General features: G+C 24.1%; 2 protein-coding genes across 6 annotated transcripts in view; one reads left to right on the top strand and one right to left on the bottom strand.

Moving 5' to 3' along the window:
• LOC134836116 (calcium/calmodulin-dependent protein kinase type II alpha chain) overlaps positions 1-19,938 on the top strand; it is a 73,341-nt gene that overhangs the window by 35,984 nt on the left and 17,419 nt on the right. For all 5 annotated transcript variants that reach the window (XM_063851326.1, XM_063851327.1, XM_063851328.1 and 2 more), the window contains 6 exons: positions 11,541-11,595; positions 11,812-12,232; positions 13,487-13,609; positions 13,667-13,750; positions 13,865-13,907; positions 14,288-14,380. In XM_063851326.1, the coding sequence (XP_063707396.1) occupies positions 11,541-11,595; positions 11,812-12,232; positions 13,487-13,609; positions 13,667-13,750; positions 13,865-13,907; positions 14,288-14,380 (819 nt within the window). The remainder of the gene's footprint in view (positions 1-11,540; positions 11,596-11,811; positions 12,233-13,486; positions 13,610-13,666; positions 13,751-13,864; positions 13,908-14,287; positions 14,381-19,938) is intronic.
• LOC134836118 (uncharacterized) lies at positions 8,225-9,848 on the bottom strand. The gene is made up of 2 exons (XM_063851331.1): positions 9,037-9,848; positions 8,225-8,416 (listed from the first exon to the last, which is right to left on the bottom strand). Exons 1-2 carry the CDS (start codon positions 9,814-9,816, stop codon positions 8,390-8,392), a joined length of 807 nt encoding a protein of 268 aa, XP_063707401.1. The 5' UTR covers positions 9,817-9,848; the 3' UTR covers positions 8,225-8,389.

Raw genomic sequence — 19,938 nt, 5'->3', positions numbered from 1 at the left:
TAAAATAAAAAAATTATTTAATTAAATTCATTTTTTATTTTAATAAATTTTTTTTTTAAATAAAAAAAATTAAAAAATAATAAAATTTAAAAATAATTATTAATTTTATAAATTTAAAAAATTTTAAAATTAAATTTAATTTATTTTAAAAAAAAAAATTAAAAGCGATTTTTAAAATTAATTATTTTTTTTTAATATATTATTTTTGTCTGTCTGAATGAATTTTATTTTAAAAAAAATAAAAATTAAATTAAAAATTAGATTAAAAAAAAAATTATAAATTGAATTATAAAGCGATTTTCAAATTTTTTAACGGTAATTTTTTTGAATTGACATTTACGATTTTTTTTTATTATTCACAGAATTAAATGTTTAATATAAAATTTTTAATTCAATTTTACTCAAATATTTATTTAAATTTTTTTTGAATTAATTTAATAAATTAATAAAATTAAATTAAATAAAATCAATAAATAAATTTTTAAATTAAATAATTAATTTTTAAAATTAAAAAAAAATGCGCTTAAATAATTCATTTAGTGACAAATTTTAACATTACATCAGTTTCGCATAAAATGTGTTACAACAAATATTTTCTGCATTTGAAAGAGCAAAAAAAGTCCCATTTCCATCAAATAATCGCTCTGTCATGCATATCAACTGACTAAATACTCTCTTTCTCTCTCGCATGAGCGTACAAAATATTTTATTATTTATTGTAATTGAAATGAAATTGAAACGTGACACAGTCGTTATTTACAGAATTATTTCAATGCGTCAGTTTTTTGCATCCATACAAAAAAAAACTACAAGTAATCAATAAATTTTTAATGGACTTACTATCAACATTGCAGCTGTTTTTATGACACTTTGTAACGATATCGAAACTCATTTTCATCCGAGAAAACCCTTTTTTGCTCATATCAAGTCGTCATGCGAAATTCAAGAGACACAACATCCATCAACGTGGCAGCAAGACGCGCCTCCGAGCGAAAGATGAGAAGAAGAAGAAGAAAATTGACGTAAAATGTGGTAAATGTCAGTTTGGTAGATGAACGGGAGGCAATCTACTCCTCATGCATATTTCATGCTTGAAATGTTGTGTATGTTCACATCATCATCAATAATGTAATAAAAATGAGAACATGTTATTGATCGTGTCTTGTGTTCTAACGATGCGCTCGAAAAGAAACCCCGTAAAATTTTTGAAGAGTCATTGTCTTATAATAATAAAATAATAACATGTTAAGAAGACCAAGAGACATGATAATCAATTTTTTTTCTGTTGGTTTAGAGAGAGAGAAGGAGATATGATGAGCACTGTTGAGTTGGGAGATAAGAAAATTGCTGAAATTTACAGCGGTTCGAGCTGAAATTTTGCCACGCAATCATAAATTTTCGTATAATGTGTCTTGGCGCGAATTTTTATTGGTTTTTTATGGCACATATGGTTGAATTTTTACATTACATTGACTTGAAGTTTTCCGAAAAATTCTGAAAAAAAATATTTAATAATTTTTTTTTTAATTAAAAATAATAAAAAATTAAAATTAAATTAAAATTAAATAAATTTTAATAAACAAATTTTAAATGAATTTTAATTTATTTTAATTTAATTTTAATTTTTTTTTATTTTTTTTTTAATTTTTAAAAAAAAAATTATTAAATATTTTTTTTAAATTAATATTAAATTAAAATAAAAATTAATTTTTTAAATTAAATTAAAATTAAATTAAAATTTAAATTATAATTTAAATTAAAATTAAACTAAATTAAATAAAAATTAAAATTAAATTAAATTAAAATTTAAATTTAAATTAAATTTAAATTAAAATTAAATTAAATTAAATAAAAATTAAATTATAATTAAATAAAATAAAATTAAAATTAAATAGTCGATTAAATAAAAAAATTAAAAAATAGATTTTTTTATTTCTAATTTTTTTAAATGAAGATTAGACATAAGTTATGAATTTTTCATTAAAAATAATTAATAAATAAAATAAAATAAATTCAATAAAAAATTAAAGAAATTAATTAAAAATGAAATTTAAAATTGAATTATATAAAAGTTTAAAAATAAAAAAAAATCATTCAAAAAAAATTTTTTTATTATTTGTTGAATTTTTATCCTGATCGATAATTATCGTTAATTATCTTGAAAAATTAGAATTTTATAAAAAAAAATTAATAAAACTAAAATTTCTTTAATTCTAATTTATGAAGGAATTTACGGAAAAAATCAAAATAATTATAAAATAATTAAAAATAAAATAATTATTAAAAAATTCTTGATAAATCTCATAAAATTTTGCCTTTACCTGCCAACTTGAAGGTCGAAGAAAAAAAATCTTAAAAATACCCATCAGACGCCCTCAACTGTTGCTTATTATACCCAAAAATTATCTCTAATCTCCGTGGGATCGGATTTTATTGTATTTTAATCCCGTTATTTTAATGTCATTGAGTTTAATTTGACGAAAAAAAAAGAGACAGTATCTTGTTAACTGTCGTTGTCCGTCAAAAAGTCCTTTTTTTCACGTACAAATCCACACAAAACACGCACGAAATAGCACAAAAGTATCAAATGATAAACCGAAAAAAGGTCAATATTATCGTTAAAGAATTTTTATTTGTCTGGCGGTGACAGATTTCAAGCGAAATAAATTTAATTACTTTTTTCCTCCCGTCGAAAGTGTGTGAGCTGTGAGGCAAAAAGATACGAGGAGTGGATAAGACACTTTTTGTGTGATCAAAAGGCGGCGTCTCCACATTCAACAAGCGAAGCCTGGCAAGATAAAGTTATTAAACAAATTTCCTGTTTTTGATTAGAAATTCATTACTTTTGGCGAGCACACGAGCACGCACGTACGCACAAAAGGGCAATGAATGTGTTTGACATGACGGCGCGCGCGTTGTTATGAAAAGATAACACGGTCCCGTTCCCGCTGCCAATAACCATATTTTTTTTTATTTTTTTTGTGAAAAGAGATGATGATGGTGCACATCATAGCGAAAAATATGAGGCATGAAGGGGTAACAGATGTGTCGAACGATGTAAGGACGATGAGTGCGGTGAACGCAGACATTTGTTTGGAAAACGTGATGAGGTCAATTTTCAAGTCGACGCCATTTCTCACGCGTTTCATTTGGTTTTTGTGAGACATTTTAGTGGAAAATTTGAAGTTTTTCTCATTTGGTTGAATTTTACTCAAAAACTTCGATTGATGTCTACAAAAAAATAAGTTTAAAAAAAATAAATTAGCAGAAAGCGATTTTCAAATTTTTAACGGTCATTTTTTGAATTGACATTTATCGACATTTACAAATTTCATATTTATTTTTTTTATTTAATTCTTATGAAATATTTTTTTCAAAATATCTTGAAGAAATTTTAATTAATAATAATAATTTCTTTTATAAATCTTATTTAAAATTTAATTTTAGTTTTTGATTTATAAATTTTTTAAAAAAAATTTAATTATTTTAAATTTAATTAAAAATTCAAACAAATTTTTAAAAATAAAACCAATTTTTTTATTAATTTTTTTTAAATTTTTTTTTTAGAAAATTATTAAAAAATATTTTAATAATTATTACTTAATTAATAATTTTTTTTAATAATTATTTAAAAAAATAAATAAAAACTATAAAATTTAATAATTATTAAAAAAATAATTAAATTAAAAAAAAATTAAAAAAAATTGAAAAAAAAATTAAAATTTAAAAAATATTTGTAAATTATTTAAAAATAAATTTTAAAAGTTCATGATAAACTTATGATTTTTTTAAATTTTTATTTATTTTAATTTTTTTTTATTTTTAAATTTTCATAAAATTTTTAAAAAATAACTCTTAAATAAGAATTTATTTAAAATTAATTTTTTTAATAAATAAATTAAATTAAATTTTTTAAATAGACAAAAACTTTTAAACTTACTCTTCAACAAGTCGAAACGCGCTCAAATTTCAAATCCCACAAAAACTTTAAAATTTCTTCGTAATGTTGTTAAAAAGGGTTCTTATTTATGAATAATGGCAAATCACTACAAGTGAATTCGCTTTTATTAGCATTTTCCTCTTACACAAAATAATTTTAGGGAATTCAACACAAAAGACGACAACGACGAGAAAAGGCAAGAAAAATTATCCCAAAAGTTTTGTGCCAGCTTTTAATTAACTGAGACAGCGCACCTCTTCGTACTTTCCTTCTCTCTTCATCATTTTCGGTTTGCAGTCTCATCTGGTTCCATTACTGCGATTTCCCTCGTTCCTCCGGAGAAAAAATAATCAAAATTTAATTCCACGATGATTATTAAAATTTTCCATTAATTTTCACGGAAATTTTTGTCCTGAATTTCAATAGCTGAGCAAACACAGCAAATTAGCATAATTGGATCTATCTCATTATTTCATTGTCTTTATTTTATTGCTGTTTGTCGCGACTGACACAGATTCGAGCCAAAATTTGAAAACAAAAAAAAAACTTTTACAATAAAATTATTATTTTTGTGCATCTGAGCTACAAAAAAAAAAGAGAAATAAAGTGGCAAGTTCCAAATTTAATGCACAATTAAACGTCTGGTCTCGATGGCACCTTACTTAATTTATGAATAAATTTGACATTTTCTCTCGACGACGACGACGACGCATCAACTTCGCACGAGTCACGTTTTTCATAAATATTTCACGAAGTTGCAAAAAAAAATTCGAGATGAAACGAGGCACAAAAATAGCATTTTAAGAAGTTTATCGTGTAGTTTTTCGGCTGAATCTTCATGCATGTAATAATTTCATTATATTCAGAAGTTTCGAGAGAGAGAGAAAGAGAAAACTTTTCCGCATCACTTTTGATTGTTTGTTAACTATTTGGGAGGAAATTTTATTAGTTGTTCGTGAGTTTTATTTCAGAAAATGCATTTGGGAAAAAAAAAATTACTTTTTTGAGGGAAATTATGTTAAGAATATGAAATTAGTTACAGATTTTTTTTTTTAATTTTAACCAACATTTTTGGATTTGAAGAAGAATTTAAAGAAAACCACAACATCTGTGCTAAAATGTTTGTGTCTTCATCAAATTCTCTTCATGGACAGGATCGGTTAGTTTGTGGCACAAATGGTATGTTTTAAGTTTAAAAAGTTTTTTTTTTTAAATAATTTAAATGTGAAGTTATGGTTTTAACTCAAGAGCTTAAAGGTGTTAAATTTAAATTTTTAAGAGACCTTTATTGATGATTTTTGAAAAAAACTGTTTGAACAGAGACCTTTGTTGAGCATTTTTTGACTTGAAATGTTTTAACAGAGACCTCTGTTGAGCTTTTTTGACTTAAAATGTTTTAACAGGGACCTCTGTTGAGCATTTTTGTCTTGAAATGTTTTAACAGCGACCTCTATTGAGCATTTTTGACTTAAAATGTTTTAACAGCGACCTCTGTTGAGTATTTTTGACTTGAAATGTTTTAACTGGGACCCCTATTGAGCATTTTTGACTTGAAATGTTTTAACAGCGACCTCTGTTGAGTATTTTTGACTTGAAATGTTTTAACAGGGACCTCTATTGAGCATTTTTGTCTTGAAATGTTTTAACAGCGACCTCTAATTAGCATTTTTGACTCAAAATGTTTTAACAGCGACCTCTATTGAGCATTTTTGACTCAAAATGTTTTAACAGAGACCCCTATTGAGCATTTTTGACTTAAAATGTTTTAACAGAGACCTCTGTTGAGTATTTTTGACTTGAAATTTTTTAACAGAGACCCCTATTGAGCATTTTTGACTTAAAATGTTTTAACAGAGACCCCTATTGAGCATTTTTGACTTAAAATGTTTTAACAGCGACCTCTATTGAGCATTTTTGATTCAAAATGTTTGAACAGCGACCTCCTCTGTTTTAACAGAGACCTCTATTGAGTATTTTTGAGTTAAAAAGTTTAACAGAGACCTCTATTGAGTATTTTAAACCCCATGAGAGGTTGAAAAAAATTCAAATTGACTCATGAAAGCAATTTTAACCATCATATAAACTTTCAATTTACGAGAAAAACATTTTTTTTGTATAAAAAAACGAAGCAAATGTATTCACTTTCAAGTGTTCCTTTATGATGTTGATGATAAATAGCAAAGAAACCACAACTACAGCAGTAATTAGTCACAATTTCTCTTCTTCGTTACCTCATCTATTAAAAAAAAAGTAAAAAAAAGTTCAAAGGGAAACTTCTTTGTTAAATTCACGTCATTTTGCATTTTTATTGCCGCACAAAAGCCATTAAATGTCATATCGATGCCTAACTCGCAACAATCACATGCATTTTTTATCCTTTTTTATTCTTCGTAATTAAGTAAAGTGCCACTGAAATGAGCATAACTCTCGCATGTTGTGCTCGTATTAACATTTTTACTCTTTTTTTTATTTTATTTTATTTTATCTCTATCTATCAGTCAGTCTGCCTCATTATTTCGAATGAGTATTGTAGCACGTAATATGCGATAAAAATGAAAGGATTTTCCAACTTACACGATACGCTCTTTCATGCACGAACAAACAGCTCGAGGATAGAAAAATGTGTCGATTCGCTCTGTGTGTGTCGAAGAAGAGCCCTCAGGGGATCGACGAACACGAAAGACGAAGAAGAAGAACAACAAATAAATACATAAAAAAAGGAAAATAATTTGTTTGAGTAAATCAGTCTGAAAAAATTCGTTTAGTGCCTTTTTTTTCTCTTTTTGACTTGATTGAATGAAAATGTAATTGTCGAGCTCCCAAATGGCTCGTTTTTTACAAAATAATAATAGTAATAATTTTTTGAAAATTTATCAGCGCGTGGTGCGAATGATAAGAAATGATTGAATCAATTAATCTGATGACGAGCGATAATGAAGAAATTGTTGTCGTCATTGTGGAAAAAAGTTTCGATATGAAAAAAAATCGAGATAAGATAAGAAAAAAATTGAAAAGGTTTCTTTTTCATCCTTTTTCTTATCTTGAACCGTTTTTTTTGTAAATACTTTGATGAACAATTGAATTATTTATCCACGATTTGATGATAAAAAAAAAGTTTTTCTGAGAAAATGTTAATATTGTTGAATTTTGATTTTAATGACTTTTGGGAAAAGGATTTGCTCAAAATATAAAATAAATGAAGAATATTTTGATTAATTTTTAATAAAAAAAAATATTACCTATTTAATAAAAATAATTAAGAAAAAAATAAATTTAAATAAAAATAAAATATTAAATAATAAAATATTAAATAATAAAATAATAAATTAAAAATTAAATTATAAAAATTTAAAAATAATATAAAATAATTCTATTAATTTATAGAATGATATTTTATTAAAAATAATTTTAAAAAAATTGATAATAATTTAATTTAAATTTTTTTTGTTTAATTATTTTTTAATAAAATAAAAAAAAAATATTAAAAATTATTTTAATGAAATTTTTTAAATTCTAGTAAATTTTGATAATGATTTTTAAAAAATAAATAAAAAATAATTTTTTTTATTATATTTTATTAAATTAAAATTTTAATTATTTATTTAAAAATTTATTTAATATTTTTAAAATTTTATTTAATTTATTAGAATAATAAAAAAAATATTAAATAATGAATTAATAATAAATTAAATAATATTTTAAAAATATAAATTATTAAATAATTTTACTAAATTTACTAAAGTAAAAAAAATAATTATTGAATTATTTCATTAATTAATTCAATTATTTAAAAAATAATAAATTAAATAAATCCAAATTTATTATTATTTTTTTTTTGTTATTTGAATTAAATAAAAATAATTAAAAATTTGATTTAATAAAAATAATATTTTTTTTTTATTATTTTATCAAAATTAATTAAAATTGGTAAATTTTCTCGCAAATTCATGTAATTAATTATACCAAAATTTATTCGTTGATAAATGATACAAAAGAAAAAAAACGAAACCAACCAACTTTTCGTGCACGCTTTCCTGCCTGCTCTTCAAAAAACAAACTTCTAATAATTTAATAACAATAATTGTGTAAAAAAAGCCAAACAGGTGTTGATTTTCCGTGCTTTTTATTCCAAAAATAGCTGTTCACCAACAAGACATGCAATTGTTATTGTCATTTCGTCGGTCGCTTGCTCGCTTCTTGTTGTATTTTCCTCCTTTTTTTCGTCGAACAATTACTTGATTCATAAATATATCGAGTTGTATCGATTAAGTCGATTGTATTGTTGTAGAAATTCCACAAACAATTACATTTATTATTTTAATAATAAATAAAAAAAGCGGTACAAAAATAGAATGGTGAAATTGAAGTCAGGTCGGCAAGGCATCAGGTGTGAGGTTAGGCGAGGTGTGTTCGATCAATATCCGATAAAAATAGAAAATTGGATTGGCATTAAACAACGATGCAATCGTGTGGAATCTAAAAAAAAAATTGTTGATAAAAAAATACTTTAAAAAGCTTTTGAAATAGCAAATTTTAAACCACGTGACCTATTTTACGAATTTTAATCAAAATTAGATGAAAAAGTTAAACAATTTTGTAGAAATTTTATAAATTTTGTTTAAAATGAATATTTAACACAAACAATTTCGAAATTGAAATAGTTTTTATCCAATTTCGATGAAAATTCGTAATAATTGGTCACGTGGTTTGAAATTTGAAAATGTATTTTGTAATAAAATAGGATGTTTAAGGGTTAAAAAGTTTTAAATGTGTTATGAGAAGCAATTTTAAATGAAAATTTGAATTAAAATTCGTATTTGGATTGAAATTAGAAAAGGTCACGTGGTTAAATAATTCAAAAATTACTTTAAAATATTAATTTAAAACTCTTTAATGAATTGAAAAGTTTAAAATATGATTAGAAATGCAAATAAAAAAAATTTTAATAAGAGAAAAATTGAAAATTTTGTGTTAAGATAGAAATTTATAAAGTCACGTGATCAAAAAGTCACGTGGTTAAAATTTAAAAAAAGCGGTTTTATGTAATTTTTTTCACTAAAAAGGTTTTTCTTCGCATTTGATTGACAAAAACTCACCGTCAAGTCGGAAACATCATCCTTGCGATCGATTTCTTCGTAGCCCTTGAACGTCAGCGCATAGCTATTAAGTACCCGTGCAAACGGATAATTAATTTTGAATGATATTTCGACGCGTGACAGCTCATTATCCGTCTGATCGATGAAATATTTGGCATCCAAACTGCTATCCGGACAAATGTTCCGTTTCGCATGTTCCAGCAGCGACTCATAAACCGGTTCCTCTTCATCGCAGTAATCCGCAACGGTATGTTTCGTCAAAATCGAGCCATTTTCCGAGCTTTTTACGTAAACCTTGCAATGTCCCAATGGCGTGACTTCAAAACAGTCCGAAAGTGCGTTCGAGTCGACATTTTTTCGCATTTCGCTCAGCCTGTAACGACTTTCGGGCAGCAGCAAGTACGCAACAGTGCGCGCAAAATTCGTGTCAGTGTCAGCTGCCGCATAGATTTTCATACATTGTCCTTCCGCGCCCAATTTCAAGCCATACAACGACGACGGCGACGACGGATAATTAACATTATTGCTTCCATTTGTGCGCCACAACACGTTCGCGAATTTGACTAACAAATTGTATTGATTTTCGGGCGGTTGTCTTGCAGCAAGAACGGCAATTTTCACGTCGAATGTCACGTTAGGGCGTTCGTTGTGTCGCTGTTCCTCGTAGCGCCACACACTGTAATGATGTGATTTTAGTTTTGTCGCTGTCGTAAGCAGTGCGATTAGTGATGAGAGGACAAAAAAGTGTGCAACAAAGGTTTTTCGCACGAATTGGGTCATGACTGTACTTGTAATAATAATTCGCACAAAATTCCGACAATGGAAGGTAAAGTGTTTGAATTGCACTTGAAATGCAATAACGTACTGAAAATTGATTGTGACACAAAAAACATGACTTGTCTTTGCTTTTGAAGCAATTTTTGTTTGTTCTCTTCAAAGAATAAAAGAGAGCATGGAGTGAGTGAAAAAACTTAAAAAAAGAGCAATTTTAAATTAAAGAGTGTCAAATTATAGCAAACAAAATAAAAAACAAAAAAAAATAAATTTTAAAAGTTGTCGTGAAATAAATTATTTGAGCGTATTTCTAAATATTTTATGATTTTCTAATTTTTTCCTAAATTTATTTTAATTAATTTAAAATTTTTAATAAATTATTTATTAATTTTAATTTAATAAATTTTTTAATTATTTTTTTAAATTAAATAAAAAATTTTTAATATAAAATTTATTAAAAAAATATTTAATATATTTTTTAAATAAAATAATTTAATATTTTAAATAAAATTTAATTAAAATATAATATAAATTTTTCTTTAAGAAATGAATATTTTATAAAATTTAATTAATTAAATAATTAAATAAATAATAAATTAATTTAAATTAAATTAAAAATTATTTAATTTACTTAAAAAGCAATTTTAAATTTTTTTAATTCAAATTTACAAAATAAAAAAAAATTAAAAAAATTTTTTTTTTTAATTTAGTTATTTGAAATAAATAATTTTGACAAAATTTAAATTTTTTTTTTTAAATATTTTTAATTTTTTTTAAATTATTTTAAATTATTAATTATAAATTTTTTTTAATTTAAAATTTATTTTAATTAATTTAGATTTTATAAATTATTTATTAATTTTAATTTAATAAAATTTTCAATTATTTTTATAAATTTAAAAAAAATTTAATTAAAAAAAAAAATATTTAAAAAATTTATAAAAATATAATATTTTATATTATTTAATTAAATTTAAAATAATTTTTTATAATTAAAAAAAATATGAATTAAATTTTTAATAAAAAAATTAATGAAATTTAAATTTCTTTAAATATTAAATTAATTTTTTTTTTAAATAAATAATTCTAAAATCAAAAAAAAAAATTAAACAAAAATTTATTTTTTTTTTCTTTAAGAAATATTATTTAAAATTAAATTATTTTATTAAGTTAAATTTTAATTAATTTTAAATAATTAAAAAATATTCTAATTAATTTTTTAAATTAATTCATTTTAAATTATGAATTATTATGATTATTTTGAAATTAAATTAATATTTTTAAATTTAAAAAAAATAAAATTATAAATTAAAAATTATTTTTAATTTTATTAAAAAAATTAAAACAAAAAGTTATTTATTTTTTGTTTTTTAAGAAATTTTTAGTTTTATATTAATTAATAAAAAAAAATAAAAAAATATTTTTTTTTAAATAAAAATTAGGAAAAATAAATTTTTTATTAATTTATTTTTTTTCAAATTAAATAAATTTTTTAAAGAAAATTTATTTTAAAATTCTCAGACTGACGTTAAAACTTCAAAAAACAAATTAAATAAAAAAAATCTTGAAATGCAGTAAAAAAAAGTAGCAACATCAGCTAATTATATATTTTTGTGTGTCACTAATGAACAACTCGACGAATATAACGAATGAAATGTTTGAGAGCTCTGCTCATTAAAAAAAATAAAGTTTCATCAAATTAAACTTTTTTCTCTCTTTTTTCATTGCAGTACGACTACATGACAGTATACAAGAAGAAAATTATCACTACCTCGTATTCGACTTGTAAGTACTTTGTTTTCCCAATTTTATCGATTTTTTGTAAAAATTAATTTTTTTCGTATCGAGAAAAAAATCTAAGGTTTGTTGCGATGTTTTTTTATTACTACTTTTCTCTTTTTTTCCATTTCTCTTTTTGTCAAAAAAAAATTTTCTTAAAAAAAAAATCTGCATCCATGCCTAAAAAATGCGCAAAATCACACGCCAAACAAAAATATACAGAGTAACCGGCGGCGAGCTCTTCGAAGACATTGTCGCGCGTGAATTTTACTCGGAAGCCGATGCGTCACACTGCATTCAACAGATACTCGAGTCTGTGCACCACTGTCACTCCAATGGCGTGGTGCATCGAGACTTGAAACCGGAAAACTTGCTGTTGGCCAGTAAAGTTAAGGGTGCTGCTGTCAAATTGGCCGATTTTGGCTTAGCTATTGAGGTACAAGGTGATCAGCAAGCATGGTTTGGCTTTGCTGGCACTCCAGGCTACTTGTCGCCGGAAGTGTTGAAAAAGGAGCCGTATGGCAAGGCCGTCGACATTTGGGCATGTGGCGTTATTCTGTATATCCTACTTGTCGGTTATCCACCCTTTTGGGACGAAGACCAACACAGATTGTACGCACAAATCAAGGCGGGCACCTATGACGTAAGTAACATTTTTTTTTTTTGGATCGTTGTCGCTTCCCGATGCTTTTCGGTTTTTCCGCTTTTTGTCAATGCATCGGCGACCATTGACAAAAAGTCGAAAAACTATAAAATTTTTTCCTCATAAATATAAATTTCTATTAAGCAATGGAATGCTCGCTTGTCTCGAAAAAGCTTTTTGCTTTTTTTCTCTTCTTCTCCCTACTTTTTTTCTTCCATTTTTTTATACCAAAAATCAATTATTTTTTTTCTTCGAAATTTTCAACCAAATATTTTTTTACAATTTTTACGAATATTTTAAAATTTAATTCAATTTATCTTTGATTAAAAAATTTTGAAATTAAAATTAATTTAAAAAAAAGTTAAAATTGAACATTTTTTAAAAACAATTTTAAAATTTTAGGACTAAATTTAAACTGATTTAATTTAATTTAAACTGATTAAAACTAATTTAAACTAATTAAATTATAAAAAAATAATTTTCGATAAAATTAAATAAAAATAAAAACTTAAAAAAATAATTTAAAAAAAAATTAAAAATTCATTAAAATTTGTGCTTGGTTTGAATTAATTGAAATATTTTATAAATTTTCAATGAAATATTTTTTTTGAATTATTTTAAATTTAATAATATTAATTTTTTTATTTATTATTTTAATTGAATTAAAATTTAAAATATTTTAATTTAAAAAAAGATTTAAAAATAATAAAAATATATTTTTTTAAATGATAAAAAAAATTAATTTGTAAAAAATAAAATAATAAAAATTAATTTAATTTTTTTTTTAAATTTTGAATTAAATATTTTTTTTTTAATTTATTTTAATTTTATCTTTTATTAATTAAAATTGGAAAAATAATAAAATTTTATAATAATTTAAAAATTAATATTTTTTTAAAGAAAGAAAAAAAATTTAGTTTCAAAATATCAAGAAAAAAAAAAAAAATAAAATAAAATAATGACAGCGGTAAGCCTTATTAATTCTAAAAAAATCATAAATTTTTAGCTTGGTTTGAATTAATTAAAATAAATTTAAAAAAATTTTTTGTTATGTCGAAGTCCTTGACTTAAACTGTCAAAATAACTCCTTAAATTAATTCAACTCAAGTTTCAATATTTTTTTCTTTTCTCTGAGAGAAAACTAAACAAGAGAGTATTCTATTGCAAATCCCTCCCCCTCTCTCATATCCCCCCCGTAGTAGAAAAAGTGTTCCGGGATGTATCAAAAAAACTTCTTTTTCTCTCCGTAATTAGTATCCATCACCTGAATGGGACACCGTTACTCCTGAGGCTAAAAATCTGATCAATCAAATGTTAACTGTTAATCCGTATAAGAGAATCACAGCGTCTGATGCCTTGAAGCATCCATGGATTTGTGTAAGTAACTTCTTCTTTTTTCCGTAAACGAAGAAACTAATTAGGCATCTTTTGCAGCAAAGAGAACGTGTTGCTTCGGTCGTACACAGACAAGAAACCGTGGACTGCCTCAAGAAATTCAATGCACGTCGTAAGCTTAAGGTACGTGTTTCGATTTTTTTTTTGTTCATTTTTGCTCATATATGAAGTTGTATCTATTTAATGGGGCTACAATTCAATTAATTTCCATTTTTCTCTCTTTTTTTGCGCATTTAGGGTGCTATTTTAACAACGATGCTGGCAACAAGAAATTTCTCAAGTAAGTTTGACCTTTTTTTTTCCTTTCTCACTCTCTCGATGTCTGCCAAAAACAGACAAATTTCTGAGTAAATCTCGAGATTTCCATCTCTTTCGGATTTATTTACGTCTGTTGAGGAAAAAAAGGAAATAAGATGGACATAGATGAAAATTGACATGAGTTGTGTGAATGAAAAAAGTGCCTTTTTGTTTATTGTAAAAAAAAAGTATAAATTTCAGTGAATAACTTACCCATCAGATAAATAGCATGAGAACAACGGAGCATGTCAATGATCACCTGTGCCCTGCCTTTGTTCAATGTTAACTGTCTAATTTTCTCCTGTCGAACATAAATTCCTCCCTTTTTGCATCTCTACATGTAAACTTTTTATCTCCCGCCAGGTAAAAGTATGATAGCTAAAAAGGGTGACGGATCTCAAGTTAAAGAGTCAACCGATTCTAGCACAACAATTGAGGACGATGATGTTTGTAAAGGTGAGTGTCCTTCCATAATAATTTTTTTCCGGCATTTTTCTTCTTTTAATTTTTTTTAACGGCTTCTACTTTATTACTTGAAATAATAATAATAATAAATATATCATCACGAACGCATCCGTCCATAAATCACAAAATAATTTACAATAAATAACAAGCGTTAAATAAATAAAAAAAAATCTTCCGTTACGAAAAAAAAAAATTATTTCATATATATCAATTCAATCTCTTGCTGTATTTTATTATACTTTTTTTCCATTTCAATATATTTCACTTTTTATTAAATAAAAAAAAATCTATCTATTTATATATTTATAAATATATTTAATAAAACTTTTTTTTATTTATTTTTAAATTTATGATGAAAACCCTTCATTTTCACATTTCCCTTCAAAAATCATCAATTTTTTTCTTATGATTTATTTTCCTCTTCATCCTTCCAAATCATCAAAAATTCATCATTCCATTTTTAATTTTATTTTAAATTATTTATTTATTTTATAAATCACGTAAAATATGCACAAAAAATCATCAAATCGCATCTTTCTTCACAAAAGCTTTTTATATTACGTGTCGTGACAAATTATCATTTATTTTTTTTTTAATGGAATTCACATGTGAAAGTTACTTGCACAATTTTTCAAAAAAAATTTTTTCTTTAATTTATTTGTTATTTATTATGTTTTAGAGAATTTTTTAAATTTCATGAATGGATGACGTTGAATGCTCTTCTTACTGTGTGTGTGTTTGTGTGACGTCCTGTTTTGTCATTTTTTATAAATTATATAGAAATTGTCATGTTCATTATAATTTAGTAATATTATTAAATTATTATTGTGTTCGTCGAAAAGTTTATAATTTTTTAAAAGTTTTAGTTCCTAAAAAAAATATATTAAATTATTAGCTGCACGAATGTCAAGTTTTATAAAATACTTAAAAAAATTAACATTGCGAGTGTATTAGTAAAATTTTTTCATTATAAAGAAAATTCATCGATTTTTTTATAAATTAATTTTTATGAAAATAATTTTGACAGTTTAAAAAATAAACATATAAAATAATTCAGAAATATATAAAAAAAAAAATTTCTTGATAAATAAATTGACATTTAATTTTTGTAATAAAATTTAAAAAAATAATTTAATTTTTAATTAATTAGTAAATTAATTATTTTTTAATAAAATAAACATTTTATTTTATATTTGAATAAATTTCAAATTAAAATAAATAATAAAAAATTAAATTTTTAATTAAAATAATATTTAATGTTAAAATTATTTTTTTTTAAATTAAAGTTTACATTATTTTTTTTACATTTTACAATTAAATTAGAAAAAAATATTTAACATTTAAATTTATTTTAATTAAAAATTTATTTTTTTAAAATTTTTTAAATTTAATTTAATTTTTAATTAATTCAATACATGGTTAATTAATTATTTATTTTTTAATAAAAAAATATTATATTTAATATTTAAATAATTTTTCATTAAAATAAATTTAAATGTTGAAATTAACTTTTTTTTTTAAATTAAATTTACGTTAATTTTTTTTACATTTTAAAATTTAATTTAAAAAATTAATAATTTTAATTTATTTTAATTAAAAATTTAATTTTATTTTAAAAATTATTTAAATATAAAATAAAAAAAATTATTATTAAAATTTAAAATATATATTAAAATATTATTAAGTTAATTCTATATAATAAAATATTTATTAAAAATTATTTTAATATTTTCATAATAATTTTAAAAAAATATATTAAAGAAAAATTCAAAGTTTAATATATTCATCAAAAAAAAATATAAATTTTATTAAAAAAAGAAAATTAAATGTCAAAAATTTCCCGCTGTCAAAATTATAACAAAAACTTACCTGTAAGAAATTTTCTAAAAAAAATATCCTGAAAGCCGCAAAACAATTATTACACCATGTTACTTCTCCTCGTTTCATCTTGTCGCATAAAATGTAACACATAAAAAAATAACACGAAACTTAATTTACTTTTTTTTCTTCTTCTACTGCGCGTTACTTTGTCTGCATCTTCCACAAGGAGAGTTTATTTTTTTTTTGTGTCATTATGTTGCGAAGAAAAAAACGACACTTTGTCTAGCTAATATTATTACATAACACAAGAAAAGTAATATTATTTTTGAAAAGAAAAAAAAAATATTTAAGGTGACAAAATATCACATCCAAGTTATTTGGCATTCTGAGTTAGTAGTCATGAACATTTAGATTTTTTGGGTTTATCTTTTAACATTTTATTAGCATTTCTCTTGCTGATGCTCACAACTATGCTATGATAAAAAGATACGCAAGACAAGTAAAATATAATTGTTGTTCCCTTTGTTATTATATAAGGTTTTTACACCATTTCCACACACATTCAAAGACACAAACTCACACAAACATAGTTTGCGTAAATTTAGATTTGACTAGAGGAGGAATGTTTGTATGTTTTCTGTGGAATGTTACTTTAAATGCAGGTACACGTCCTCGCACAGTTTGTTTGTGCCCTGAATAACAAATTACCATTCATGCAGAACGTTTCAAAAAAAAAAAATGAAAAATAACGAAAGTTAAGGGTTTTAGTTTGGAGTGTGGTTTTTTTTGTGAAAATTGATAAAAAAAAAAGTTAGATAATTGAATCTTATGGTCTTACGTAAAAAATGGAGTGAGATGTGGAAAATATGATTGTGTATTAATTGATCAAAATAAGCTCATTATACTTAATAATATTTCCATATGTTACAATTGTGTATACAAAAGCCGCCACCTGTCACAAAATATAATCCATTTTAATTATTATGGAGCCTTTTACAAATGATATAATTATGATATACAAAACACTTGGTAGACTAGCACGTTTTCACAAACGCAGTGAATTCCAATTGGCTATCAGGCATAAAGTATACATTAAATATTAACCGAGTAATGATAGATGATTATGTAAGCTAATTTCATGTATTAATGCGCTTTTGTATCCGGTTTATGGAACAATATCACGTGTCCTTTGGTTCAAAAAGGGGATGAGTTTTACTCGTTTTTGATAATTGGGTTAAAACTGATGTCATATGGTTAACATATGGTCGAATTTTGTGTAAGTTTATATCACAAAACTTTTTTTTAAAATTTAATTTTAACTTTTATCAAATTTTGTTTAATTAAAAAAATTAATACTTTTGATTTTAAAAGCTTTACAGATTTATCAAGGACCTTCAAGGTCAAGAAAGGAAGGAAGAATTTATTTAATTCATTTATATATCAAGGAAGGATTCAAATCGAGCTCATTTAGAAATTTTTAAGTTTCTAAAAATCAAGCAAGAACCCTATAAGAGTTGAATTAAAACTTAAAAGTGACAAAAACCAACTTAATGAGTCATTTAGTCAAGGACCGAAGCAAAACATGGGACAAGGCAAAGATCAAATCTTATTTTCACGAACCAATTACTTTCAACAATAGACAAGATTTTGTATCGATGGCTTTTTCACCCCAAACACTATGTATATGAGACTTGCCAAGGGCTTTCGCATGTTGTGCGTTGAATAAAATTTTTGTCGAACAAGATCCCAGCCATTCCTGCCAGATATTGCCATCGTTTGAATTTGCTGAATATGCTTACTTTACGTGATCCTCAAATTATGTTTTGCTGTTATTTTGTCCATTGATCGTAATATTGACTCTGTCGCTATATCCAGCCAATTTTCCTATCGTATGCGATGGAAAGCGTTCATGAGGTTGGTGAACTCGTCATCGCACACTCGTTACTCAATACATATCACCGTTCATGCGTTAATTAATAATTTAAAACAGTTTAAGTTAGTTCCTTCAAAGACCTTCAGTCATTGGAACAACATTTTTGTTATTAATTAAAATTGTAAATTTATTTCTGCTCAAAACGTGTCTTTCAAGAATCTATCAAAACGCAGACTTACAAGTCCATAGAATTCAATAGATTTCTTATCTGTTTTGGAGAAATTTGTTCTTTACAATCCTCAGGACTTATTTTCATAAAGTTTTTTTTTTAATTTTTTAATCAAATTAATATTTCCAAAACCCTTAATTTTGGTTTGAATTTTCAAGATCATTTCAAGGTCATCTGAAAAAATTTGCAAAGAAAATTCAACTTATCTTACCTTCAACTAAAAAATTACTTTCAAATCCTTGGGGTAAAATTTCTTACCTTTTTTGAACCACAGGGCACCATTTCAACTGATACAAGAAGACATTGTTTATGTATAATTTAGTAAATTATGTGATGAATATGTAGGTCAGTTGCACTTAAATTGTCCATTGATGTGTTCCGTTACATTCTATCATCAACTTTCAACGTTTCACTTAGTCCTTAGTCTCCTGTAAAATAAATTATTAGATGTAAAAGTTATCGATCTGTTTTTGATTTCTTCATTATATAAAATGTATAATATAATAATATACACAAAGTCGTAACAAAGTAAAACTTTTTGAAAGAATAGTTTCTGTTTTGATTACTTTCCCAACCCATCCTTGCAGTAACTCGAGAAAATGTTAACCAGACGTGCTTCATTATTCCGAAGCAATATAAATTTTTGATAGAATATTAAATTTAATGTAAATTTTATCATAAATAATAATTAATATTGTTATTATATAATACATTATACATGTGCTTATGTAATGTACATAATGATAATAAGAGAGCAGGATAGGTAAAAGTTGTGGTAAATGCAATTAATTTCCATCGTTACACAAATTTTGATGTAATTAAAAAAGTTTTTTGTTCGCTCGTTTCTAATGGAGACATTCATATTTAAACTTTAAACAATTCCTCTCTGTTTTTGATCGGTTATTAAAAAAAATACCACTTGACCTCCTTCGTTATCCACTCGTTGCTTATTATTTAGTATTCTTTAAAAAAAAATAAAAAGTTTTTCCTTGTTAGTTACAGATAAAATAATTGTCAATTCATTTCCATTCGTATTATTTGTAGCGAAAAGGATGCAAAGTAAATATTTGTTTTGCGTTCCTTGCGATCCAATCAACTTCTTCTTCATCAAAGCAAATATATTCAAATATAAACACAAATAGGAGCAAGACTTTAAATTGAAACAAAATTAAAGAGTGACCTCATTTATTTAGCATTATGTTATTATTACATAACATTAGAGGGTTTTCTCTCTCATTTTCTCGTTCATCATCAACACCACAAACCTAAAATAAAATAATAATAATAAAAGAAAAAAGTTATATATTCATGATAATAATAATAATAACAACTGAAGAAAGTACTAAAGAGGAATTAACATAACAATGAAATGCATTTACATTGCATCCATCGTTGTTCCCTCATTTGCATTTTGTTTATTTTAAGTTTTCATGTGCTTTTATAAGCTTGTTACTATACTATTACGGAGCTTGTTGTTATTATTATTGTTGTCGAACATTTTTTTTTTAGCTTAGTACTTTATTTTTATTGCCTATACTATACTTTGAGTTTGTATAAAAAATGAGTTACAACCATTGAATGGCGTGATTATGTCACAATTATGTTTATGCTTTGCTTGTGGAGACG

The sequence above is a fragment of the Culicoides brevitarsis genome, chromosome 3, assembly GCF_036172545.1.
Source record: "Culicoides brevitarsis isolate CSIRO-B50_1 chromosome 3, AGI_CSIRO_Cbre_v1, whole genome shotgun sequence".
NCBI classification, from domain to species: domain Eukaryota; kingdom Metazoa; phylum Arthropoda; class Insecta; order Diptera; family Ceratopogonidae; genus Culicoides; species Culicoides brevitarsis.
This window is presented reverse-complemented; position numbering and strand designations above follow the sequence as displayed.

Coding starts and splice junctions, on each gene's coding strand:
- LOC134836118 (XM_063851331.1), bottom strand. CDS start 9,816: ATGACCCAATTCGTGCGAAAAACCTTTGTTGCACACTTTTTTGTCCTC. Junction 8,417..9,036: donor ATGATGTTTCCGACTTGACG/GTGAGTTTTTGT, acceptor TTTTTTTTTTAG/ATTCCACACGATTGCATCGT.